General features: G+C 33.9%; 4 protein-coding genes across 9 annotated transcripts in view; 1 reads left to right on the top strand and 3 right to left on the bottom strand.

The window, feature by feature from the left end:
- Positions 1-5,974, bottom strand: part of LOC144835713 (Fanconi anemia group J protein homolog) — a 59,971-nt gene extending 53,997 nt beyond the window's left edge. Inside the window, exons 1-11 of one of the 3 annotated variants that reach the window (XM_078690781.1) lie at positions 5,851-5,974; positions 5,309-5,450; positions 4,181-4,292; positions 3,766-3,789; positions 3,348-3,545; positions 2,870-2,943; positions 2,475-2,586; positions 2,083-2,191; positions 1,567-1,656; positions 881-983; positions 194-316 (exon numbers count right to left, since the gene is read on the bottom strand). In XM_078690781.1, the coding sequence (XP_078546907.1) occupies positions 194-316; positions 881-983; positions 1,567-1,656; positions 2,083-2,191; positions 2,475-2,586; positions 2,870-2,943; positions 3,348-3,545; positions 3,766-3,789; positions 4,181-4,292; positions 5,309-5,401 (1,038 nt within the window). In that variant the 5' untranslated portion in view covers positions 5,402-5,450; positions 5,851-5,974. Of the gene's footprint in view, positions 1-193; positions 317-880; positions 984-1,566; positions 1,657-2,082; positions 2,192-2,474; positions 2,587-2,869; positions 2,947-3,347; positions 3,546-3,765; positions 3,790-4,180; positions 4,293-5,308; positions 5,451-5,850 lie in introns of all 3 variants that reach the window. The other 2 variants (XM_078690779.1, XM_078690780.1) reach the window with 2 other exon arrangements.
- Positions 5,975-6,360: 386 nt separating this feature from the next.
- Positions 6,361-18,810, bottom strand: LOC144835720 (N-alpha-acetyltransferase 25, NatB auxiliary subunit-like). The gene is made up of 24 exons (XM_078690792.1): positions 18,692-18,810; positions 18,085-18,170; positions 17,820-17,958; positions 17,151-17,266; positions 16,791-16,865; positions 16,491-16,680; positions 16,039-16,147; positions 15,506-15,592; positions 14,971-15,128; positions 14,593-14,771; positions 13,773-13,998; positions 13,075-13,185; positions 12,869-12,938; positions 12,652-12,751; positions 12,080-12,231; positions 11,350-11,408; positions 11,175-11,247; positions 10,695-10,932; positions 9,628-9,742; positions 9,461-9,526; positions 9,196-9,293; positions 8,714-8,824; positions 8,269-8,418; positions 6,361-7,689 (listed from the first exon to the last, which is right to left on the bottom strand). Exons 1-24 carry the CDS (start codon positions 18,750-18,752, stop codon positions 7,567-7,569), a joined length of 2,892 nt encoding a protein of 963 aa, XP_078546918.1. The 5' UTR covers positions 18,753-18,810; the 3' UTR covers positions 6,361-7,566.
- Positions 18,811-19,471: 661 nt separating this feature from the next.
- LOC144835698 (uncharacterized) lies at positions 19,472-21,746 on the top strand. 2 transcript variants are annotated; one of them, XM_078690763.1, is made up of 5 exons: positions 19,472-19,696; positions 19,964-20,132; positions 20,399-20,515; positions 20,992-21,159; positions 21,446-21,746. In XM_078690763.1, exons 1-5 carry the CDS (start codon positions 19,545-19,547, stop codon positions 21,452-21,454), a joined length of 615 nt encoding a protein of 204 aa, XP_078546889.1. In that variant the 5' UTR covers positions 19,472-19,544; the 3' UTR covers positions 21,455-21,746. The 2 variants fall into 2 exon arrangements, with proteins under 2 accessions (XP_078546889.1, XP_078546888.1); XM_078690762.1 differs by lacking the exon at positions 21,446-21,746 and having other exon boundaries at positions 20,992-21,436.
- LOC144835699 (mitochondrial import inner membrane translocase subunit Tim10-like) lies at positions 21,630-23,777 on the bottom strand. Of its 3 annotated transcripts, none has more exons than XM_078690764.1 (3): positions 23,671-23,777; positions 22,920-22,975; positions 21,630-22,442 (listed from the first exon to the last, which is right to left on the bottom strand). In XM_078690764.1, exons 1-3 carry the CDS (start codon positions 23,707-23,709, stop codon positions 22,253-22,255), a joined length of 285 nt encoding a protein of 94 aa, XP_078546890.1. In that variant the 5' UTR covers positions 23,710-23,777; the 3' UTR covers positions 21,630-22,252. The 3 variants fall into 3 exon arrangements, with proteins under 3 accessions (XP_078546890.1, XP_078546891.1, XP_078546892.1); XM_078690765.1 differs by having other exon boundaries at positions 22,920-23,135; positions 23,671-23,714; XM_078690766.1 differs by lacking the exon at positions 23,671-23,777 and adding an exon at positions 23,609-23,627.
- Positions 23,778-26,643: the final 2,866 nt, after the last annotated feature.

Below are 26,643 nucleotides of genomic sequence, written 5' to 3' on the forward strand. Positions count from 1 at the left end.
AACCACTTTTTCACAGAGGCCTTTGACAACCCAGTGGCTTGATCCGAGATTGTCTAGCGCAAACCAGACCACTTTATTTCTCGTGGCTACATCACTGCAATGAAACCTCACATGGCTCCATAGTTCAACACATCAGCACCAAACCACTATTATCAGCCTCCTCAAGAGTTTTAGACAGAGCAAACAGAAATACCTTCACTCTTTTGCCAACCCTGACAAGATCTTCAATATCCCAAGCACTGTCTAGTCCGTTGGCGTCCAGCTGCCACTGAGACTTCATACGATGTACATTTGAGTAATACTTGCATGATACGCCCTTTAAATTAAAAAAATAACAATTTAGAAAAAGGAAAAAAAATACAATTGGTGTATAAACTATTTATAATATTAACCAAATTATTCAACTCAAATAACACTATCCTAATAAAAACATAATATGTCATTTGGATCTAGAAGCAGAGACTTTGTCAAGAAATCGATGGAGGAAAGCACATTATTAATGATCTGATTATTAATATTTTAATCTTTTAATTTTGTATATTTATGTACCGATCCCGACTTTTAATAATCTTGTACAAATGTTTTACTTGGTGCGATATTTTTTTGTATTTCGATGTTTTTTAAGGGGCAACTGACTCTTTGAGTTATAGTAATTGTTTTGCTTTAGTTGCCCCTGACCATTGTGCTTTGTGCTTTGTTTCTGTTCTGTTCTGTATCTGTATCTGTTTATTGGTCGAATAAATAAATGAAATGAAATAAATGAAATGAAACATTTCATGTGCACAATGAATTAACAGTACTTAACTAGTTTTCGGGTCGGACAAAAATCGGTTACTCCCTAATATATAAAGGCTAGGAAAAACAACAAAAACTGGCATACAAATCTTTTCTTGAGTAAATCTTTACAACCTTCATTCTTCCTGGGTCCTGTAGATACAGTTGGATGAATGCAAAGGTGTTCACGACTTCCTAATATGGTCATACTGAAACAAACAAGTTCAAAACAGAAATTAGAAATACAGTAAAATCCATAGTCTTCGGGACCCAAAGAAGTATCCCCTTATTAGGGGTATTTTTAACATACTTTGCCCCTTTTTGATTGACTTTATGCCTCTGATAAAACTAGAATAACCATTTCACTTTTTTGGGACAAACAGTGAACCGTATGTGATCAACTATAATTTTGCTAAAGTTTACAATATTTGAAAAGAACTTAAGATAAAATAAATGTGGAAAAGTAAAAAAATGCTTAGTCGTGTAGTGCCTTCTAATATGTAGAAAGATTCGATTCATTGTCACTTATTTATTGTGACAATAGATATCTGGGGACACAAGTAAAACAGCAAAGTCATCATGACAAGTGACATTGCTATATTTAGATATAAACAAAATCATTGAGTTCAAAAGAAAACTTATAATAAAATATTTAGGTTGTAATATTTGTATTATTTTCAAAAAATGTTTTCTTTGTTGCTATTGTCAAACAAAAAATGTTAATGAATAACCCAGGAACTAAAGTACAAGAAACAGATTTTCAATCTTGACTTGTTTCAAGTACATACTTACTCGGTATCTTGGTATGCTGTACGACCCAACTCCTTTACTATTTGCTCAATCTGTTTATGTGTTCTTGTACCAAAGTAAATTTTTGGAAATCTGTAAAAAGATAATTAAAAAACAAAATATATTATATATTTTTATTATACATTTTCTACAACATGGCATGTATTGGTTTCTCACAAGGGGAAAATAAGACTATTGGTTGGATAGCAATAACAATAATTACATTATCCAGTACAGTATATATCCAGTGTATCTGTCAATGAGGGCTAGGCCCAAGTGACCTGTGACAGCCACCCAAAGTCCCAACCTGAATGCTACCAGAAGCTTTCTAAACAACATTCTAAGGCTTGGGGAGCAGACAGGAGAATAAAGCTCTGTCTACACTATCAAACTTTGTGACAAAAAAATGAAATATGCCCATATATGGACATGATGATGTCATATTACTACTACCATATTTGGGCACATCTCACTTGTTGTCAAACTAGTTTGATAGTGTAGACAGAGCTTTAGACTTACTTCTTTGGTTTCTGTGCCACTTCTCCTTCGCAGCACCCTTCTGTAGAATGACAGCAACATGTGCAGTTGTCTTGTTTCAAAGTACTTTGAACTGGTGGAGCAGAAGGATCTGAATTGATGACAATGAATGTTTAATTAGGGTTACAAAGATGCTTCTTCTAGCAATAAGTTGACTTTAGCTCTGTCTACACTATCAAACTAGTCTGACAAAAAAGTTTGATGTGCCCAAATATGGTAGTGATATGACATCATCATGTCCATATATGGGCACATCACATGTCTACACATAAAGTTTGATAGTGTAGACAGAACTTTCAATAAGTTAGGCTTGCTGGAAATATTTAGCCTTGGTAGAAGAATATCATCTGGGTGAAAAAATGATGAAATGATACCTGAAGTTTTCCAGTGTGCCTCTGTGTAAGGGTTCCTAGCTTCTTCATCACCTTCCTCCTCATCTTCATCATCGTATTGGATTCCTTTAGACATTTTACTTCTTTTGTTACTCTATCAACACACACAAAATAAATTCATTACAGTATTATCCTTCTCGATTCTATTCTACCCTTGTTTGTCTATTCCTAGGGCAATGAGCACATGTTATGCATGTCATACTCTTTTATCATTTGCTATAAAGCCTGTTCTTATGATACGCATAAGAAACTTGTGCGCACATTTTAAACCCGCCCAGTATCAAAAATATCTTTTGTTGCTTCATACTTTGGAAAAGACATTAAGCAGTTGGTTTTATAACATACGTATTTTTATGAATACAAAAAAAATGTCTTACCTTTTGCTGGACAGGGGTTCTGTATCTCTTTTTACTTTGTACAAAATCATCTTCATCATCATTATCTTTTTGTTCTACTTTATCAATTAAATACAAAGATTAGAAATAAAATAAAGGAAAACATTAACTGACAAACAGGGGACCTTAACAAATGTATACTAATTCATTCATTCATCAGTGGAAAATTATTTCAATTTATTGTCATTTGCATATAAAATATACATAGAAATTATGTCTGCTCTGAGGTATGCAAAAACAGATTACAATTACATTCAAAGTGTCACATCACTCTCGTACAGTATACCGACATGCATTCAGTGCCCGAATGGCAGCAGGATAAAACCTGTTAGGAAACCTATTTGTATGAGAAACGACGGACCAGTAACGTTTACCGCTACGTAACACCTCAAATACATTATGCATGGGACGAGATGGGAATGACTTTTAAAGGTTTTTAATAGACACACACTGTCCTTACCTTCTTTTAGTTTGTTACCATAGCTAACACCTGGAGTAGCCTCATTGGATGCAGATATCGCTACTTTAACAGGCGTTTGATCACATGTTTTGGCAGGGGTTGTAACAACAGAGGGCGTTGGCAAGTCCGGAAGATATATTATCTGACCAGACGTCTTTTTATCTGCACATGAACATGTACATATTCGCTCTTCTTCATCTGAAAAATTATGAAAATATACATATTTGCTGATTATTATTTTAAATTGATGCATTTTTCACATATTTGCAATCATATTGTTTGTTATTACAATGAACTATAATATCTCTATGGTTAATTGTTTTAGTATTAATTTTTTTCTGAATGAGTGCATACAGATTATATGAATAATTATAACCCTAAAATGTTACAAATGAAGGTTTGGAATAATTCCACATACCTGTGCATGTGCCTCTTCGTTTTTCTGGGAAAAAAAGACATAATGAACTATTTAATAAAAAACACATTTGTATATTTCCAATATTTCAACACTAGGGAAAATGCAATGTAGTTTAACATTTGTAAATGTTAGTTATAACAGGGGGATTACCACCTATCTGATAGGACAGTGATTAATTCACTATTGGTAATCCTTGGCCACATTGCCTAAAGACATAAAATAAAAAAAAAATCATATGTATTATTTTATAGATGTAATGTTTCAATAAACTTTTTTAATCCATTAGTTAGTTTTTCAGCATTCTGTCGTGCAAATTGTTATATTTTGTAAAAATAAAAATTGTATGTAATTTTCACAAATGTTTCTATAGTAGTTTTAAACTATTAGTTAGCCTTTAAGCATGTGTTCACACTACCTTCTTCATGTTTCTGCCAAGCTATTGCTGAGCACAGCAGAGCTAAGCTCTTGCCACTACCAGTCGGACTCTCTAAAAGGCAGTTCTGACTTCTATGTATACCATTGATAATCTGAGAAATTAAATACACTTAATAATTAAAACAACTTCATAAACCCGACAATCAGCCTTTGTAAGTTAATGCCGCACTTTGTAATGGCAGACAAATAGGCGCTACTGCAGTTTCGCACCACACTGTTATATCTTCGATTTCTCACCTAATTTTTTTTCTCACACCCACATCATACAATTTTGCCATTATGTAACATGTTCCCATGATTTAGCCACCGTTATATTACCTTTATCACAATAAAAAATGCCTTTCAAAACAGCTCCTTTTCCTCGAATACTTCGATCGAACTGTGGCCATTTTAGAATCAGAAAATTGCCAGAAATCAATGTATGTTTTATTTTCTGTTTTTATTTTTAAACTGCAGAGTGTGGTTTTTATAAAGAACCAGCTGTACATATCAAAACGGCGACGATATGAGTCCATACATATAATATTTTATTTTTTAAAAAACAATTCAGTTTTTTAAAAATCATAAACCATATTTAAATATTATTTGAATAATGAAATATTAATTTAACCTCTATTTCGACAGCCGAAAACATTTCTTGCCTTTCAAAACTAAATAGGCCTATTATTATATATGTGTAATCGGATTTTATAACACTGCCCTCTATAGTTTCTACATATTTTGGGGAAAATGAAGCATACATTCTGGCAGTTAAGTGATAAATATAAGATGGCGAACATTTTTGCAGTGTGTTGACAGCGAGTTCAGTATCGTTTAAAATGTTTTGAAAAGTATTGTTATTAAAAAAAAATTACTTCGTAAGTGGTCGAATCGTATAAACATGTTACATAATATTATGTTGTGAGTGTGAAAAAGGAAAGTTTGGGTGAGAAATCGAAGATATAACAGTGTGGTGCGAAACTGCAGTAGCGCCGACAAATATGCACTTGATTGACATTATTGTATTTTTTGGGAGCTTTTTTTAGTGAACAAGCTAGGGTCGCTCCCTATTGGTCAGTTTGAGTAGGTCTCGGATATTCTAATAAAAATGTTTTGCTGGATCTCTCACTTTATTCATCATTGAAAGTTGTGACGGGTACGCCTTGAATGGAAACAGAACTTTGACTCCTCCTATTGTGTACACCACTTCTGTAGACTCCATGATGAAGGCCTGCTTTGACTTTCTGACCTTTACTTATCAAAATGTTGGTCTATGAAAAACATATATAGGAAAAAGAATACACGATACGATAATTGCATTGTTCCCAGTTTGCATATAATTTATATATTTAAAAGTCCCTCGGCCTAGATTATAGTAGTATGCCTAGCCTATCTAGTAGGCCCTCTATATTATAGCTAGCTAGCCTAGCCCCTCCTGCTGTCAGTGTGACCCCATGGCAGCATCCAGCAATGAGCAGGCAGGCTGGACGGAATGTAGCCTAGGCCTAGGCTATAAAACGTGTATTTTGTAGGCCTAGGCCTAGCCTAATCGACAAACCTCAGACTTCTACCTAGCGAACACAACACTAACAGCCAAAAAACTGTTAAAATATACGATAAAGAATAATTATTATTTATATTTTACTTATATACATATCTCAAATTTCTTACATTTACCGAAAATAACAATTTACTTTCTGCTCATCTTACATCTCGCGCGCAATCATGTCAAAACCTGTCAAATCAAAATAAACTAAGGAAAATACAGAGAGATATACGCACGGCAGTAGTATACATGTACAGTACTATAAAACGCTATTTCATACGGTTCAATAGCACAAACGTTGCCATGCGTTAATAACTTTTTTCCCAATATAGGTAAATATAATAATAATACAGTATTTATAAAAATTGGTCATAGAAAAAAAAGATACTGTATACAAAATGTATTCTTTTTAGCACGATTAATTTTTTGTATTATTCAGCAGTAATGGATATATATCATCTAATATTCGTTATTATTTGTACACATTTAGCAGTGAGTGAGGCGATAGTTGAACAGTGCTTCTGCTTATCTGTGTACGGTATAACCAAAGAGGTGAGAAACCGGCTTTAAAATATTTGGGTATAACAGAGTAAATGCTCCCTCAAAGAAATATAATAGTTCAAAATCAGAAAAAGTATTGTCTTTCTATAATGACTGATTTTATTAAAATCAAACAAAGATGACTGATTCTGTAAGAACCTTTTACATAAAAATACTATAAAATCTGATGATCCAAATTTAACCCTTTGCAGACATTTTACTGGCAAACTTTCAATAATAACCAAGGCACAAATATTAAACATGATTTCTTGAAGACTTGCTAAATTTAGGAAGTTAATACATTGTGGTTTGCTTTTATTCTCACATTATGTGATTTAATGTGTAATATACAAGAGATCATCTACTGTTGAACACACTTTATTTTAACACAGTAGAACTTATACATACGGTGCGGGACCAAAAGCTGTATGTAAAACACGTGATCTCTGATAAAAACTGGGTTTCATACTATATGTATCTAGGCTAATGGTTAAAATCTGTGGCAACTTTTAGTCTAATGGCTGAAGCAGCAAAAAAAATTTAAATTTACAGTGAGGCGACCAAGTTGAACAGTGCTTCTCATGTGTACGGCATAAGAGAGCAAATGCTCCTTTCAAAGAAATATAAAAGTTCAAATTCAGAATATATTAGTATCACAAACAACTAAACTCATGTTTTTAGGTCTTGATATGATGCTGTGGTAGATGGTTTTTGCCTTGAGAAAAACCAGGATATGAACCTTAACCTTTTGTATTGGTAAGCAAGCACCAAGCTACTGTTCCATGTAAATAATTATTTTTATTTGTGCTTGTACTTTTCAAATACAGTACTTAAAACTTCATTATCAAATACTATAACACACACCCGCACTTTAAATCTGATAAAATCATGATAACTAATTACAGGACACCCTATTCAAGAAACACTCCATATTCCCAATAAAAGGAGCAATATCTGTTGAACGCAACCACTATTCAGGGGACACCACTCCTAAATAGGTCTGTATTCGGCCTTGAACGTTTTCTCTGAACAGGGGTTCTACTATCTCTTTCATTTTATCTGTTCAATACTATCTATATAACACAATACATCTTTAAGGATTTCCAATACTAATACTGTATATTTAAAGTGATTAGTCAAAATTTCACACCAAATCAGCCAGCCAACACTCCTCCCAACTTTCATTTGGTATCTTGATCCGGAGCGGTTGATTCAATTTCAAATTTCGCTTTTGTTTCTTTTTTCTTTTTTCCACCATTAACTTTTCAACATGTATGCCAAGTCATTGTTTATACTCTCTTTCAAAGTTTCAACGTGTTTATGTACGTTTTTCTTGCTTTCAGGACGGTCAACACTTCAGCGCATTCATCTTGATAACTTCCGCTTAATTCTGTCCACAATGATTTCACAAAGTTATCTTCATCCTGAAGAAAAAATTATAGTATTTCTTATTTCTATAAATGTTATTGTTGTATCAGTTAGCGACGGCGCACATTACCATTTTTTTTAATGTTTTTTTTCTGTTCTGTTTCTGTTTCAGATTTATTTCACACAAATATAACACAATACATACATAATGATAAAAAATGTGTGTGGAGATTGTATTAGCAAATAATTCTACACATCCAAAAGTGAGTAACTCGCCAATTACAGGATGGATAAACTATTTAATAATTTTATTTATTGTGCTTATAAACCAAGTCTCATTTGAGGCTTAGGGAGTGGAGTTAAGAGTCGTGAGTTACAACCCTGGCACTAGGTCAGGATTGAACCCCGGACCTTGGGATTGGAATTAATTATACATTAACCACTAAGCTACAGCTAGACTATGTAACCTCAGACAGCATAACAAAATGCAAACATTCACCAGCCTCGCATTGCACAACATTTTAAAAATATCACTTTTACCAATTAGTAAAACTAAAACTGATTGCTGCCCTGTTTATGACATGTTAATCCGGGTGTCGAGACAAATAGATAATGTAGTGATAAAATCCACTTACTTCTAATAATTTGTAACTTCCTTGAATACTAAGCCTACAAAGGTCAAAGGTTAAAAGGTCGGTCTTAATTTGTTCAAATGCCTGGATGAGGTCATCTGTCACCTGATGTAATGACTCCAAATATGTCTTGAACTTTTCAAACACTGGTGGCTACAAAATAAAGTTAAAAAGAAGTCAAATGTTATATGTTATTACAGAAAATCCATCCTTTTAGGGGAAACTTTACGATTAAACGATGAGGGGCAATATCTGTTTGCAACGCAACTGAATTGACCAATCCAAGCAACAGTTCCGATAATCCATCACTTGTGATTGGTCAAGTTACTTACGTTGCGCTTACGTCCTTGCATTGCGTCCTAGTGGGAACCAAGCTTTAGGGGCACACCAGTTAAGGTGTCCTCTGACCAGGGTAAGTAAGTATCACAATTCACATTATTCATCTTACCAATGGTTTACCATCACTTCCTTTCTTCTTTCGTTTTCTTTGCTGTACTGATTTCATTGGTTTCAAGATTTTAAAACATACACCAGACAGTAGGATTATAAAAGTCAATGTCTATGAAGAAAAAAAAAATGAACATCATTTCAGGAACCAAAAAATTTTAACATTAAAGGACTTAAGGTCAACGACGAGGCCGGACAAGTCGGCTCGTCGGGAGAAAATTAAAGTTCTCCCACAGCGACCTAAAAACTTCGCTCGACACTATCTCAAGACGACTCGTCTTGTCGGGATTCAACTCAGACAGCACTGAAGAGTCAAGACGATTCGTCGGGCCTCGTCGTACGATGCTGTCTGAGTTGGCCTTTAAATATGCTTTAGCTTTGATGGAAGATTTTAAAGGTGAGTGGGTTGTATTTAATATTTATTCTTTGACGAGCCCAACATCCATCTCAAAACCCCTCAACTCACAAATAAATTAACCTTACCTCAGACAGCATAACAAGTGAAGGTAACAGATGCCTGTTCAACTCCTGTTTATCACCATCTTCAGTTAGAAGGCTTTTACTGTTTCTCCCTAATGAATCTGTTTGTTAAAAATAAATTAGTGTTATTATCATATGGAATATGAAATGAAACAAATATGTACTATTATTTGAAAGAGAACAAATATGTACTATTATTTGAAAGAGAACAAATATGTACTATTGTATTATTAATCCTTATTATTTTCAATTCTTTAAATTACTTTACCTTTAAAAGTATCCAAGGTAACTTGTAAACTGTCACTGATTTTTTTCTGTGCAGATTCTGAGAATTCTATGGAAAAAATATAAAAATGAAAAGTTTATATACGCCGTCAGTCAGAGCCAATAAAGAGTTTCTAGTTTTCAAGTTTAAAGCTAATAAATAAGTCTTACCAATTTGTAATTCATAGATACCAACAACGGCATCAGCGATGTTGCTCAGTACCACATGATGTTGAGCATCTAGGAAAGCCTTGGCTGGTGTACCTGGTGGGCCTTGAACTGGGAACTTAAAAAATAAAATTGAAGAAATTGAAAGCCATTGAATCACTTCTACAAAGTGAAGCTCCATTTTCAAATATAATTGTGTTTACTACTTTTTATTTTTAGTATATGTGATAAATAAACTTTATTACAAAAGTACCATATTGGTACATTCCCTGTTGTAAAACTAGATCCCTATAAAGCTCTGTCTACAAACTAGTTTGACAAAAAGACTATGTCCATTATGGGCACATCACTTTTTTTTTTCACATAAAGTTTGATAGTGTAGACAGAGTTTAAAGGCCAGGTGCGGGCAAAACATTTCTATTGATCATACATTCCAATAATTATCAATCTATAGTTTCCTCTATGTTTAATAACTTTTGGGATTTTATTTGTGTTACACAAGCTTGTTGAAAATAAGCACTTTCTTATCAGTGGGGGGATAGTTCAAATTACACAGTAAACTCTCTATTCCTTTGTACACAAATTTTGTAAATAGAGAGGCATTTTAAAAAGCTATGAAAAATAAACGGTGTGGTAAAAAATGTTATCAGATGACTAAATATAAGTAATATAACTTGAATTTTACATTTCTTGTATTTTTATTCAACTTCAGATTTTTATTTTCATGCTATAGCAAAAATTATCCACCGCATATCCACCATCTTTTTTCACCTTCTAGGGAGTCACTGGACATGTTATTACATTAGGTTAAACTACCTAACTACTGAAAAAAGTCTTCCTGGTTTTTTATGGCAGAATTTTGCCAAATTTTGTATTATTTGACCATATTAAGGGAAATTCATGTTTTTTCGTCATGATTTCTGTTACAGATATTTGATTAATGTACAATTAACCAGATATTATATTTAAAATTCATGCCTGTACCTGAGCTTTAAGTATTATTGGCCCCTCAATCTGCATTATTCTTCACCCAACACTAATTTAGTTAAAAATAATTTAATAAAAAGTACCTCTCTTGTGTGTACTGGATTGGTTTCAAGTTCTTTAAAATTTTCCTTTAATTCCTCCACTAACTTTGTCATGACTTTTCCGTAGTCTTGCGTTTCTCCGTTATTGCTCTGTTCTTCTCGGTTCGGGGTTGATACAAGTTTGGAAGCAGCCGCTAATATCCGCAGCACGATGTTACGATGTCTGTGCCATCCTTTGGTTTGCTTGAATGAATCTTGTTTATCCTGGTCATTCAATTGCCTGGAAAGAATTTAAGAACTGTACGTCAACAAATTCTCTATTTTAAAATTTGTTGAGTTAAATCATTATGATACTTGAGGATTTGAGCTTTACCCTGATGGGTCAAAGTTTAATTATACCTGTTCAAAATGGAAAAGAGCCCTATTAACCAACATGTGACCATGTTTATGTTACATCTGTTTGGCTTGCAAACTAACTATAAACTTTGACCAAAGGTATTTGTGACAAAATTATAAACTAACCGGCATTTTGGTTCCCATGAAATCATCACATCTAAATCTCTATTATCTCTTAGATCATCCCAACAAATTTCATCTGCAAAACAAACAAAACACATTTAAAAGTCCCTGTGTAAAATAAAGCAATACACTTGTAAAATAAAATTTAATTAACTAAATGGTAAATTATATTGTCTACCTTTTGATGGGTCTATTTCCATTTCTCTGACTATACTGTCAAGTGTTTCTCCACCAGAGCTGGAAAAAAAACAAGAATTTGTTATCAAATGACTGGAATTAAAAAGAAATAAGTGCTTTTAAGTGTAAGGGTAATAATTGTTGGATGTATAGTAGTGTCGCTCCTTTAAGACACCCTAATTCAGGGGGGACACCCAAATTAAGGGAACACACCCTAATTCGGGGGAAACTCAAATTAAGGGGACACTTTCCTGTGAAAACGAATGAGGTGCAATCTATGGCTAGAGTCAACACCTATTCAGAGGACACCTCAATTAAGGGGAATCTTCCTGTGTAAAGAACAAAGGGCAATGTATATTTTAACACAGCACAGGGGACATTTTGTCGGTGTCACAGAGCTGGAAAAACAAGATTTTTTTATCAAATGACTGGAAATTGAAAAGACTTAAGTGTTATTAAATGAAAAGCTAACAATCGTTGGAAGAATAGTAGTATGGCTCAAGACACCCATATTCAGGCGGACAACCAAATTAATGGGACACTTTCCTGTAGAACAAACAAGGGACAATGGCTACAACCTATGCCTATTCAGAGGACATCTCAATTAAGGGGACGCATTCTTGGGTACAAAACAAGGGGAAATGTATGTTTTAACATGATATAGCAAATTCTAGCAGACACTGAAGGTGTCCTCTTAATAAGTTTTCAACTGTTATAGCCAATGTACTTACATTTCAGCTTCTGTTATCATTTCCAGCAGCATTTTCTCGATGGTTACTATGGAGAAACTTACAGAGTTGTTTACACGTTTCCTGAACTCGATAAATTCTGGAATTTTTTGGAATGAGCCAAATTTATAGGCTGTGATGATGTACTCACTGGTCTGTAGGGATAGAAGAGCAACTTGAGATACAAATACAGTTAAATAAAATCAATATAAACATTGGCGTAAGATTTTAATACCTATTCTTAAGCTCTGTCTAACACTATCAAACTTTATGTGACAAAAAATGTGATGTGCCCATATATGATCATGATGATGTCATATCACTATGACATCATCATATTTGGGCAAAGCACTAACATATTTGGGAACATCACACTTTTGTGTCAAACTAGTTTGATAGTGTAGTCAGAAAACAAATAACTGGAGACCAACATGGTAAACAAAATAGGGATGCAACAACACCAAGCAAGATAAAGTAGTAGTTGGTTGTTTTTAATAATAATAAAATAATAAAAAATAAAGTAATATGACTAATTTATATTTCCAGGACAAACTATAAATATAATTTATACTTACATCTTTGTGATTAGATGTGAAGAATTTTAAAGTTGAATTATAGAACTGCTGAGCAGCAGTGAAATGTCCAACTGATTGGACAAATCTTGTCACTTGGTAACTGGAAGAAAAAAATATTAAGTTCCATCTAGTATTATGTTGGTTTACAAAAATAGAATGAGCTTATAATTTATTATTATTTTGGATTGTGTTGAATAGTTAGTTACATTCAACTCACCTAACAGTGTCTTGTTGAATGTGTTTAATTTCCATTCCATCGTACAAATCAGGAATTGGACCAAAAGCACCTGAAAAAGAAGAAAAATAAGCACACACAAAAATGAGTTGTAGCCAAGTACAAAAAAGTCAATGAGAGCTATACTCCACACAATTATGATTTATATATACAGTGCTATATATATACCACACTTAGTTTGACCTTACCTAGTAAACAATAAAATCTAACAAGTAATAACTTAATGTGATGATTAGACTGGCTTGATGACTTAGCACGCTCAAGCAGCACACACAGGTCCAGTAGAATTGAAGAATCATCTAAAAAAACATATGTGACAATGATGAATGAAAATACACATGTTTTTATCATTTTTAAGAATGTCGCTTTACAGTAATACTTCACAGTGCACTTGGCCTTAATTCTTCATGATTACAAAAGATGACTATATTATTGGTTATTATCTATGAGACACAATAGTGAAAAAATAGTCAGTGGCATAAATCGTGGAGCTGTAGCTTGGTTGTTAACGCGATTGCCTTCCAATCCCAATTGACTCTTTGAACTCCACTCCTTAAAGCTCTGTCTACACTATCAAACTTCATGTGAAAAAAAGGGGGTGTGCCCATTATTATGTTTATTTTTTACCTTCATCTTGTTTAAACTGTCTTTTCTGAAGTAAACAAATGTAACTTTGAATTGAATTGATGATGTCATACCACTACCATATTTGGGCATATCACTACCATATTTGGTCACATCACACTTTTTTGTGAAACTAGTTTGATAGTGTAAACAGAGCTTAAGCCTTAAAAGAGACTTAAATTAGTTTATCTATCCTGTAATTAGCAAGTTACTAGCTGTTGGATGCATATAAAATAAAAAACAAATTAATACAAAAAATCACCTGTTTGTTGCCAGATATTAATAAGCATGTGGGCAGCAAGTATACAGTAATCATCACTAAACTGCAGGTCTGACACAAGAAGATGAGCGCCAAGTTCTAGTCCTGCAACGTGTCGTTTGCATAGATCTCTGGCAAGTGCTAATCTATCATCATTTGATAGTTTGTCGTGCAAGCCTAAATACCGGCAGATTTGTAACCAGTTTATATGCTGTTGCATTTGCTTTGTCTGTAAAAATGAGTGTAAATAAACAGTACCTGTTCATCTCAACAATGTTGCCTAGGCCTCACAGCTATATTAGTCTAGGCCTAGCCTACAGTAACTAGTGACCACAGCATACTGTAAGTAAAGTAGGCAAGCATGGCAGCATTTTTAGCCATGATCTACATATTTGTCAATTTATGGTCAACCTGGATTTTACGAATCCCATGTTTTACGTACGTCTTTCAGTCCTGTACCGTACGTAAAATGAAGGTTCTGCTGTATGCGGAGGGAGTGGGAGATTAGGGGGTGGAGTGCAATCTATAGCCATAGAATCTGCACAGGCTCTCCTCAACCCTAATTATGATGGTAAAACAAGCCAAAGAATGTACACTTTAAAGGTAAGGACTTCAGGTTAAGATTATAAATTAGAAGCTGAAAAAATGTATTAAGCTCTGTTTACACTATCAAACTTTATGTTACAAAAAATGTGATGTTTCCATATATGGACATGATGATGTCATATCACTACCATATTTGGGCACATCACACTTTTTTTGTCAAACTAGTTAGACAGAGCTTTAGAATTTTCTAGTACATAATATTTTTTATCAAACTTACATTTGTTGCGAGTTGTAAATCATGAATTTCACCCATATCTAACATTGGCAGCAAACGTTCAGTAAGCGGCTCTATTTCATCTTCATTCAATAGATCTAGGTAGGTTTTTAAATCATAGAAACAGCAGCATTTTGTACCAAATTTGGTAAAGTATTCACACAGTAAATCCGGTAAGGAATCTATTAAAAAACAGTTGCAGTTTTGTATATTAATTGGAGAAAACAGAAAAATCTAGATGGATTTTTAAAATGTACATCTAGGTGTTTGATAAAAGAAATGGCAACATTTTGTACCAAATTTGGCGAAGTACAGGTTCACACAGTAAATATTGCAGTTTTGTATATTAGTTGAAAAAAAAACAGTTAAAAGTTAACTAACCATATACTGGTGCTATATTTCTTTCCTTTGTAATCCTGTACAATTCCATTTTAGCTAAGTATGGCGCCCTCATCTCTAAATGCTCTTCAAAAATCTGCTCGACGAAGAGTTTCATTGTTTCTGCTGTTGAGTCTATGTCGCCTTCAAATTTATTTTCCCTTAAAAAAATAAATACATTAAATAAACTAACTTTTTTTTTTTTTTCATAAATTAAATACAATTAAAATTAGTAATCAGGGGCGAGTCCAGCATTATAGATTAGGGGGAGGCTAAATATTTCATAAATGATAAAAACGATCAGTCGGGTTGCAGAAAAATAAAAATAGTCATTATTTTATTTTAAAAAGTGGGCTGGGGGCTGTTTAGCCCCCGTCTAAATCTGCGCCTGGTAATAGACATATTTAAACCAATATTCAAATATAGACAAAGATGTTGGATTGAAAATTTAGTTCAAATTGTTTTTTACTTTTTTACCTTTGAGATTTGGTTTAACATTGACAATAGTAATTTTATGAATTACATTTTTATTGTTTACCTGTCTTTCTGTTCTGGTGTCAGATTACTATCAAGAAGTTTAAAACCAGATTCAAAATAATGCTGATAAAAAAGCCAGTTATCAGGGCTAAAAGAAAATGATGAAAACATAAGTAAAGTGTCTTGCCCAATGTTACAAGCAATACAAGAGCGTTAGATTCAAACCCACGATCTCACACACACCACCTCACATACTTTTTCTCTAGACATACCTTCCCCTCCTAATTTGTCAGATTTCAATTTGATGAGTAGAAAAATATTTTGACTTTAAGAAATGTTTGGTCTTGGGAGTTTCCAATTTTCATGAACCCAATTCAGTAGTAAGATGATATGTATCACTGTGTGCTTATTTTCCGAACGTAAAGTCTTGTTTACACTATCAAACTTTATGTGGCAAATATATGTGATGTGCCCATATATGGACATGATGATGTCATATCACTACCATATTTAAGCATATCAATACCATATTTAGGCACATCACACTTTTTTGTCAAACTAGTTTCATAGTGTAGACAGAGCTTCACTACTTACCTTTTCTTGACTAGATTCCTGTAAGCACTGTTGGCTTCTGCCCATTTCTCCATTTTCTTGTGTAAAGCTGCTATTCTTTCAGGTATTAGGTTTCTATCAGTTATAAACTCTGAGGATAATGAAAATATGAAAACAATTTGTATATTGTTTGTATGTAAATGTTTAAATAAATTACAGAAACAGTGGTGTTGGTAGACTACGTTCATCTGGATAAACAGACAAATCTCTCTCCGAAGAGAGGTTACATTATTAAAGATATATTGTCCCCCTGAAAAATAATTTTTAAACTAATTTTTGTTGAATATGTCATTTTAATGTCACAAAATATTTATCCACTTCGACCAAAAAAATTTGGTAGGTCAAGACCCAGGACTCAACTTTCTAGCTTAAAATATAAGGAAGCTAGGCCGATGTCTAGTGCCTGGGTGGTTAGGTAGTGTGGTGATACTTACTCTTTCCCAAGTCACCATTCAACACGTCCATTGCTTTTTCATACATGCCTAACTCTTCTAGAACCATGATATAAATGCTTATCTCTGCTTCGTTATCAATTTTATTATCATTAACCATTTTCTCCACCATTTTCAGACATAGTGGGTAATACATACTCGTAGCCAACCTGCGATCTGATGCAGAATAAGCCTAAAATAAAAACAATAAAATAAAGTTTTAATGAGAAATATTCTTTTAACACTCCCAGACATTTTTTACTGTAGTTAGTACTTACGATTGTTTTAGTTAAAAAGTTTTACCTGCATAAAAATACTCATCACTCCCCAGAAGTAATATGGGTTCTTTTGGGCGACCTTATACAATGATATAGCAGTCTGAAAAATACAAACATATGAATATTAAAAAGAAAACAATGAATACACATTAAATTTAATCTTAAATTTTGACTAGCTCTTCAGATTTTAATTCGTCAATTAAGCTCTCTATACACTATCTAGTTTGACAAAAAATGATGTGCCCAAATATGGTAATGATATGCCCAAATATGGTAGTGATATTACATTATCATGTCCATATATGGGCACGTCAAAAATTGTTTTGGTTAAACGTGTTTGATAGTGTAGACAGAGCTTTAGACATGACTGAATTTGCCATTATACCTGTTGTTGTTTCTTGTAGTCACCAGTTCTCACGTAAGCCATAAATAGATGACTATACATCTCTTCATTTGGACAGGCTTTAACAGCGTATTCATATACCTTCACTATGAATTCAGCTGCAAGTAAATGGACAATAAAATGATATTGCAGATTAAATGTTGCTGCTTGTGTTTTAGGCCTAATTGTTAATTGCATATCATCAACTTGTTCACAATACAACCCTGACCCACAAATTGTTGATAAATTCTGGAACTTTCTTTATTTTTAGACACATTTCCAATAGCAAATGCTTCACTGTTTCGATATACAGATGACAATCCATTCACACTAACTGCACACAAGATTTTCTACTAAAGAGTAGAGTTGTGTTTTCATGAGAGAACCAGGGACCTGGCTAGAACCAGGGACCTGGCTAGAACCAGGGACCTGGCTAGAACCAGGGACTAGGCAAGAAACAAGTAGGGACCTGACGAGAACCGGGACCTAGCTAGAACCAGGGACTAGGCTAGAACCAGGGACTAGGCTAGAACCAGGGACTTGGCAAAAACCATGGGCCTAGTTTGAACCACTCAGCTATAACACCACACTCTAGATGTATCGAAGTACTACTCAAAGCCATCATCAGCTGTCTCCACCATGAGCAGCAGTCCATCAGAAATGTTCACTTACGTTTTTTCATTTCTCTAAAGCAAATTGTGAGTGCTTGCAATGTGGAGTCATCTTGAGGCTCACAAGTCATTACTTCTTTAGCCAAAATAAACGCTTCATTGCTTTTACCAGTTCGTTGCAGAGCTAATGCTTTAAGAACCTGCACAAAAAAAAAGTGAGAATTAATTAATATACTGTATGCGGTGCTTACTAATACCTTTGCATGGTGGTTGGGTTAATAAATGGAAGATGTATAAAAGGAAGTTGAACTATGTGGTGCCTATACCTTTGCACAGTGTAAATCCTTCTGTTTCCTCAAAACTTTATCTGCTGCCTGGATTGCAGCTTTGTTATTTCCATTGTCCAAATTATCTGGAATTCCAAAAAAGTAACATTACGTAGTATAGTATATAATTGATTTTAATAAATAACAATTTATTTAAAAATTCTAAACTATGAATTAGTTCAAATTAGTTAATGTTTTTTGTGAAAACCTGTACACAGATCATGCAACCATGATTCCTGTCCTGCACACCAGTTAGTTAGTTTAACTTGTTATTTATTACTTATATATAATATTACTAACCTATAGTACTACTACAACAAGGTCTTCAGTACTCTCTAGTCATCCTAATAATAAATACGCTAGGTATACCTAGTCCTAGGCTAGTCCTAGTAGATACAGAGCAGAGTAGCTTAGGTAGGCTTTGCTCGAGCGAGGATTGTCCCGGCTATCCCTCCCTCTCTTTGACAAGCCAGTAAATACAATTTAGGCCTAGCTTAAAAGCGTATAAAAACTTACAAAATAAACAATATATTCACACAATTACAAGCTACATTTATTTTTGTCGTAAAACATAACCCCATTAACTATGTTTTTTTTATTCACCTACCGTAGATTGGCCGCAAACGACGTTCGTTCACAGAGTCCACATGTGAGCTGCGCGCCGCCATGTTTTTCTTCTCCGAACGACTAAACTTCCTTTAAAAATAATTGTCGTGTCAGGCCGCAGATATTATAATTATGATCATCATCAGAAAAAACACCCACATTCAATTTCCGGCGCGCCTCGCCTTCCCTCCTCCTAATTTTTCCTCGGACACACCCCCCGCACCGTTTATGTTATGAACAATTTTGTGAATGTTAATAGTACTAATAACTGAATCACGTAACTTATAGAAAAATACATTCTGATTGTTATATTAAGATTCAACTGAAAATTATGATCACTAAAAATAATTAATAATAATTAATAATTATTGAAATCGTAATCAAGATAAGATTTTACTTAGGAGGCCTATATTATATCGGTTTATGTTAGAAATGTTATTTATAATATATATAATTAAATATACATAGATCAGGATTATAAATAATTGGTTGGACAGTTTTTTAAGTAGGGTACTTATTAATTCAATCATTTATATTTGTGTTTTTGAGCACTGTATATAATTTTGTTTCTGGGCAATGAATAATTTGTCGGATTAATTTATTTACTTTGTGAACGCGATAGAACAATATGGAGGAATTATTTACCATGGAACATGTTTATGTTTTTTTGAGAACTGTAGAACTTTTTTTCTGGTTAATGAATATTCATAGACTCCGATGACGTCATGTACTTAGTTCCGTCTCACGCTTGACTTGTCATTACTGTGTATTGTGCAACGAAATATTGATCAAATAATATCGTGCGTATTGATAAGAAATTAGTTAACACTAAGCACGGACTAATACACACAAAAATGGAGTTTTTAACAGAGAGTTACTTGATTCAAAGAGATACACAGTGGCCACGTAAGGGTAACCACATAATGGCTCAGTACACAGATAGCTATGTTGTTGTATATCAAGCATTTAATCCGCAAATAGCAACATTTGCAGTAGAAAATCAGAGGTAAGCTGACCTAGAATATTATTAGCATAATATTATAGGCTTTATATTTAATAGGCTTGGAGCAGGGAGTTACATCCCTGATGGGAGATAGATAGTACTGTTCAGAGTAAGATCAGGGAAGAGTGCCTGGTAATGTGTACTACTATAGTATTTTACAAAAGACAAATTGGAATATTTTAAAGTTTATCTGATCTTGTTTTTTTATATGTCTATGTGTGTGTATGAAGCCATTGATTAAATAAGAAAACCAATTTTATAATCTTTCAGATTTGGCGGGAAGTTCAGTTTTCAGCGCATGTCATGGATAAAAACAAACTTTTTGTGGATGATGTATCGATGTGGCTGGGCGAGTAAAAAAGACCAAGAAAGAGTCCTTGCTATCTATTTAAAGAGATCAGCTTTTGACGAGATACTATCACAAGCTTATACAGGAGAGGTATATATATATTCGCCAGTGACATAATTTTATGTGTCTGCCCAAAAGTCGATGAGTACAATACATATATTTTATACACATGCACAAACTTTGTCATCACTGACAAGGTACGACATCTTTTTTTTGGGTAAAATTTCAATTACTGAATGTAATAAAAAAATTTTTCATATAAACTTAAGACTACTGCACTCTGTAAACACTCAGCAGAAAAATACACAGACCTACATGAAAATTGTATTATTTTTATCTGTGTTTATGTATTTTAGGAACAGAAAAAAGCAGGAATAGATGAAATATCCGTGCGATTACAATGGGATCCTGACCATGATCCACATGGAGAAAAGGACGAACGAAGAGCAATTCAATTGGGTTTAAAAGGAGAGGTAAACACTGATAAACACTAACATGTCATCTGAAAGACGCTGCTCTACATATCATAGCCTTAAAGATGTATTGTCCCCCAAAAACATGAAAAATGAAGATTAATAAAATCAGACTTTAAATAGGCCATTTTGCAGTTTTAATCAAGTTATTCACTTCTGTAAAAAAAAAACAAAAAAAATAAGTATCTCACTTTTAAAAAGACAAAGAAACATTTAATTTTAACCAAAAACCATTGTTTGACAGACAATTTAGGCATTTTTTGTTTAAATTACATTTTTTTCAGATAAATATATCTTTTTTTTTTCGATCCAGTTTTTGGTCAAAGTGAACTATTATGTGACATTAAAATGGCATATTAAAAAAAAAAAATTTTTTAGGGTGACAATGTATCTTTAAAGTCTCATTTGAAAGATAATTTACAAAGGACTTAGCGTTCAAAGCCTCCTACTAATCTCTGTAGATAATCTAATTTCAGGTTCTCCAAAAATATGCAACTGAGTGGATCTTGAAGATAGAAGATGTAACAGATTTTGTACATGACCAGTCACAAATATTAAAAACAAAACAAATAGAAGAATTACAAACTGCGAAGGAGGCGGCATATCCAGTTACGGATACTAAAACAGCTCAATTGATTGGCGTTGATCTATGAACAAAAAAAAAAGAATGGAGTAAAAGTATTACGTATTAAGTAAAATGGTTACGGACACATAATTAGACTACCGGATAATACACCAATAAACAAACAATGAAGGAAACTGAAAAGATATTAAAAAGACCACCAGGAAGAGTGGATAAACCTAATAAAAAAGATTTAAAAAGAAAAAATATAGACTTTAACACAATAACAAACCATCCTGCCCAAAACAGAAAAATATGGAAACAAAAGTTTAACGTCTGAATGATGGAAAACAAGAGAGGTGAGGAGGGATCTATGAACTGATAGACCTAAAACTATAATAGTTAAAACTATAAAAACAAAATAAAAGAGTTGATAATTTCTGAATTATATACCAGTTTATGTGCTTCAAACTGAACAATGCTAACCTAGGAATTGCAAAACAACTCTTTTCATATTATTTATACAGTTAACAATCACACAAATGCACAACATTGGCCAGTTATTTGTAATGTATTATATTATACATTTATGTATGAATGTCATTGAAAATGACCCACATTTATTAATAAACCTATTTATTGCATGCTATATACAATAAACATATTATAGGTAAATATTAAAAAATAAAATAATAAAATAACACCTGACGAAAAGTTTGATTTGGTCGATTCATGATATTTCGTTGCGTTTGTGCCATTATTATATTCAGAATTTAAAATAATCAATTACCAAAGAATTTGATTACATTTATAGTAAACTGAGGTAAAATTAGCATAGGTCAAAGTTCATTCCTCTTAGTCTTGCATCTTAATTTAATTACAGTGGTAACAATAGTTACAAGTTGTTCACCAATGTTTTTCAACATCACCACATTGTAAAGCAAAGTTGTTAATTATTTGAGAGGACAGTAGTGGATATCCTTCAAAAAATGTTACTAGAGTTTAAAGTTCAAATTTATAGTAGGTCAAAGTGCATTCCTCTTGGATGCTTATTATTAGTAACATACTGTAGTTACAATTGTTCTCCAACATCTCCACAGCAAAGTTGTTAATATTTGTTTGAGAGGACAGTAGTGCATATCCTCAAAGTTCAAAGTTCAATAATAGGTCAGAGTTCATTTCTGTTGCACTTTCTTCAGCATTGCATCATCTTGTATTGACTTCTCTGTGAGGGTTTTTCCAAGACTTTCGTGAATTTCAAGATACTTTGCTACACAACGATCTAGGCATACAGCTTCTCCTTTTGACAGGTCGCCCTCGTGATAGGTCGACGGTACGCATTTGCTCTGACACGTACTGGTCATTCTTTAAAAAAAAAACAGTACAAATGTTACACCAGATTTACTTACCATCATCTATGTCTAAAAGAGCGGTGAGGGACGTCAGCATAGATAGAGGGATGGTGTTTTTATAAGAGGGATGGTGTTTTTATAAGAAGGATGGTGTTATTTTTTCGGGGGTGGGGGTGTGGTGCTGGCTAGCGGCACTCCATACAAATTACTAAGGCCTAAATAGACTCTAGCTAGGCCTAGGCTAATACTTAGATAGAAATAAGTTAATTTAATCGCGACTAAAATAGATTACCACAACATAGACTTATAGAACCTAAATTTAAAGTGTAAGTTTCCCTTTAAATCATGAGCATTATGATGCAGGCAGCTCACTCAGCAGGAAGAAACCGCCCTGCCGACCGAATTCACCCTCAGTCGTCAATAATGGCATCGCTAGGCCTAGCCAGTATTTAAATAAATAAGTAAATCTTTAGATTTGGGGATACTTTACCTGTTATACATATCAGCCATCATTTCAATTTCAAGTTCTGCCAAAAGTTGCATCTGCTGTTGTTGAGATAAAGAAGACATTGTTGTGATTTCTTTGCACTTGATTTTGATACACAAAAAAACACATGGATGGAGGTATCTATATTCAGAGAGTCATTCTGACGACTGGTGGCGCATTCTCTACTTCTCTACGGAGCGCCATTTATGCCTTTATTAACTTCAATAATAGAAATAATACTACGGTAACTGCTCAAGTGGACCCAATTTAGCACCAGGGTAGCACAGTGATATAAAATAGAAATAACATCACTAAATGTTAATATCTTTTCGTATGTTAATACACTGTGCTCAAATGGACCCAATTTGGCCCCAGTGGAGCACAGTGATATAAAATAGAAATAAAGTCACTTAATTTTATTATCTTTTAGTATGTTAATACACTGTGCTCAAGTGGACCAAATTTGGCACATACAAAAACATCGAGAAAAAATACTTCTGGAAATACTTCAAAAATATTTCAAACTTGGTATATATGTTAAATATCGGTTACTCCATCCGTAATGCAAAAGAAAAATTAGTTTCAACCCATCAGTGATTTTGTCTAAGATAAATACTTATTTAGTGTCTCCGGAAAGTGCACCTATTCATTGAAATATTAAATTAAATATTAAGTCTCCAGTAATAGCCCACCATGGTTGGGGCAGCCTGATAATGAAAATGGATCCCAGAATTGCACGTATACTTATATTTACATGATTTGAACAATCTTCTAATGTAAAGATTAACAGCATCAAACAGTGTGGCGTGTTGATCGCGAATGACTAAAATACCATCTTCCTCATAATACACCTGCACAAACTCATTTGCATAACAACGCACGGCATACCAAACTGTTTAAAATAGAGCTGCAAGGTCTCCGGAAATGACATCTATTATTTTTTCAAACAACATGTAAAAGAATCTTCAGTACCCCACCATGCTTGGGGCTGAGCAAAGAAAATTTTGAAAAATAGAGCTGTATAGGTTCCCGCCTGAAAAAAATGGCACTTTACATGATTTTAAATTATATGAAACAAACTATATAAGACTCCACCAGGACAATAGAGCTTGTCCCCGGAAAGTGCACCAGCTATAATTTATTGAAATATGAAATTAAATATTAAGTCTCCAGTATTAGCCCACCATGGTTGGGGCAGAGCTAATAATGAAAATAGAGCCAAGAATTGCACTTATACTTATAACTATACATAATCACCTATGATAATTATGATAATGTTAACATTTCAACTAGATGTGACTTCAACATTTTAGGTGGGGTTTTCTACTTTTAAAACTCGACTTCGTATATGCCTAAGGTCTAGCCACCCGGCGGCGGAATTAGTATAAGCTTCGAAATTGGTCTAGAAATCGGCATCTTTGCAAATGTTCTATATTTGATCTTATTTCACTCTCCATTAACCCCATACAAAAACCATCGGAGACAATCTATCTGTTTAAAACATGTTTATTCTAGGACGGTGCAGCCATACACATCAACTACCATAAAAGTTTATTCATAACATTTTACAATACAATATCTTGCATGAATCGGACATTTTCGCTACCAATGTAGCAACATTGATTAACAAAATCAAAATTTAACAGTGTGGCGTGTTGACCGCGAATGACTAACAATATCATCTTTCCCACTACACCTGCACAACTATTGCATAACAACGCACGGCATACCAAACCGTTTCGTACACCTGCAATGAAAATATAAATTCAATTTCTTTTAAAATTGAGGGCGGCAAACATAACATTTACAAGATCGAATACAGGGTGAAAAAAAAATTTAAATAAAAAAAAAGATGTTAAATGTGCTCTCCCTGCCTCAGCACTAAGGCCCTGCCACAGCCTTTTGGGGTCGTTTCCAGCACATCACCAGATGCATTGATGTTGTCGCCTCATGATGTGTGGTGGAAAGGGGGACGTATAATTCTGTGAACCCCAAACACAGTGGCCGCATGCCTTTAACTCTATTCCACCGACCAGCGTGGGAATCGAACCCACGACATACGTGTTGTCAACACGACGCTCAGACGACTGAGCTAACTGATCATTTTGGTTTTTACAAGTTTAATAGGATATTTATGATGAAATGATGAATTACGTAATACACGTATACATAGACTATTATCAGCTGTTCAGTCATGTACTACTTTGTGGCCTAACGGGTAATGCTCAGCGTTGGGTGCTCTCAGCTCTAGTAGATTGGGTTCGAACCTCCACGAATATTTTTTTTTAAATTACTTAATACACGTATAAATAGACAATTATCAGCTGTTCAGTCATGTACTACTCTGTGGCCTAACGGGTAATGCTCAGCTTTGGGTGCTCTCAGCTCTAGTAGATTGGGTTCGAACCTCTACGGATATTTTTTTTTTAAATAAAAAATAAATATATAAAAAAAAAAAAAAATAAAATAATGAATATTGTTTTTCTTTTATTTTGAAAGAGAGATATTTTGAGGGTTGTAAATGTCAGGCCTAAACAAGTGGACCTTTTCAAAAATCAGAAACAAAGTTGCATGGCATTATTTTCCATTAAATAGACTGCCATAAAACCTCGAAAAGAAGCCCATGTGCTCCTTCATTGTTAGTACTCTTGGGTGGGCTTCTTTTTCACATGCAGTTCTTTTCGAGATTACTTTTGCAAACTAAAAGAGGGGAGCTGATAGGTTCCCGGCCGGAAAATATTTTATTTACATGATTTGAACAATCTTCTAATGTAAAGATTAACAACATCAAAATTTAACAGTGTGGCGTGTTGACCGCCAATGAATAACATGCCATCTTCCCCATAATACACCTGCACAAACTCATTTGCATAACAACGCACGGCATACCAAACTGTTTAAAATAGAGCTGCAAGGTCTCCGGAAATGACATCTATTATTTTTTCAAACATGTATAAGAATCTTCAGTATCCCACCATGCTTGGGGCTGAGCAAAGAAAATTTTGAAAAATAGAGCTGCATAGGTTCCCGCCCGAAAAAAAATGGCACTTTACATGATTTTAAATTATATAAAACAAACTATATAAGACTCACCAGGACAATAGAGCTTGTCCCCGGAAAGTGCACCTATAATTCATTGAAATATGAAATTAAATATTAAGTCTCCAGTATTAGCCCACCATGGTTGGGGCAGAGCTAATAATGAAAATAGAGCCAAGAATTGCACTTATACTTATAACTATACATAATCACCTATGATAATTATGATAATGTTAAAATTTCAACTATCCAGATGTGACTTCAACATTTTAGGTGAGGTTTTCTACTTTAAAACTCGACTTCGTATATGCCTAAGGTCTAGCCCGGCGGCGGAATTAGTATAAGCTTCGAAATTGGTCTAGAAATCGGCATCTTTGCAAATGTTCTATATTTATCTTATTTCACTCTCCATTAACCCCATACAAAAACCATCGGAGACAAACTATCTGTTTAAAACCGGTTTATTCTGGGACGGTGCAGCCATACACATCAACTACCTTAAAAGTTTATTCATAACATTTTACAATACAATATCTTGCATGAATCGGACATTTTTGCTACCAATGTAGCAACATTGATTAACAAAATCAAAATTTAACAGTGTGGCGTGTTGACCGCGAATGACTAACAATACCATCTTTCCCACTACACCTGCACAACCATTGCATAACAAAGCACGGCATACCAA

This window comes from Antedon bifida, chromosome 2 (genome assembly GCF_963402885.1).
Source record: "Antedon bifida chromosome 2, ecAntBifi1.1, whole genome shotgun sequence".
Lineage (NCBI taxonomy): Eukaryota > Metazoa > Echinodermata > Crinoidea > Comatulida > Antedonidae > Antedon > Antedon bifida.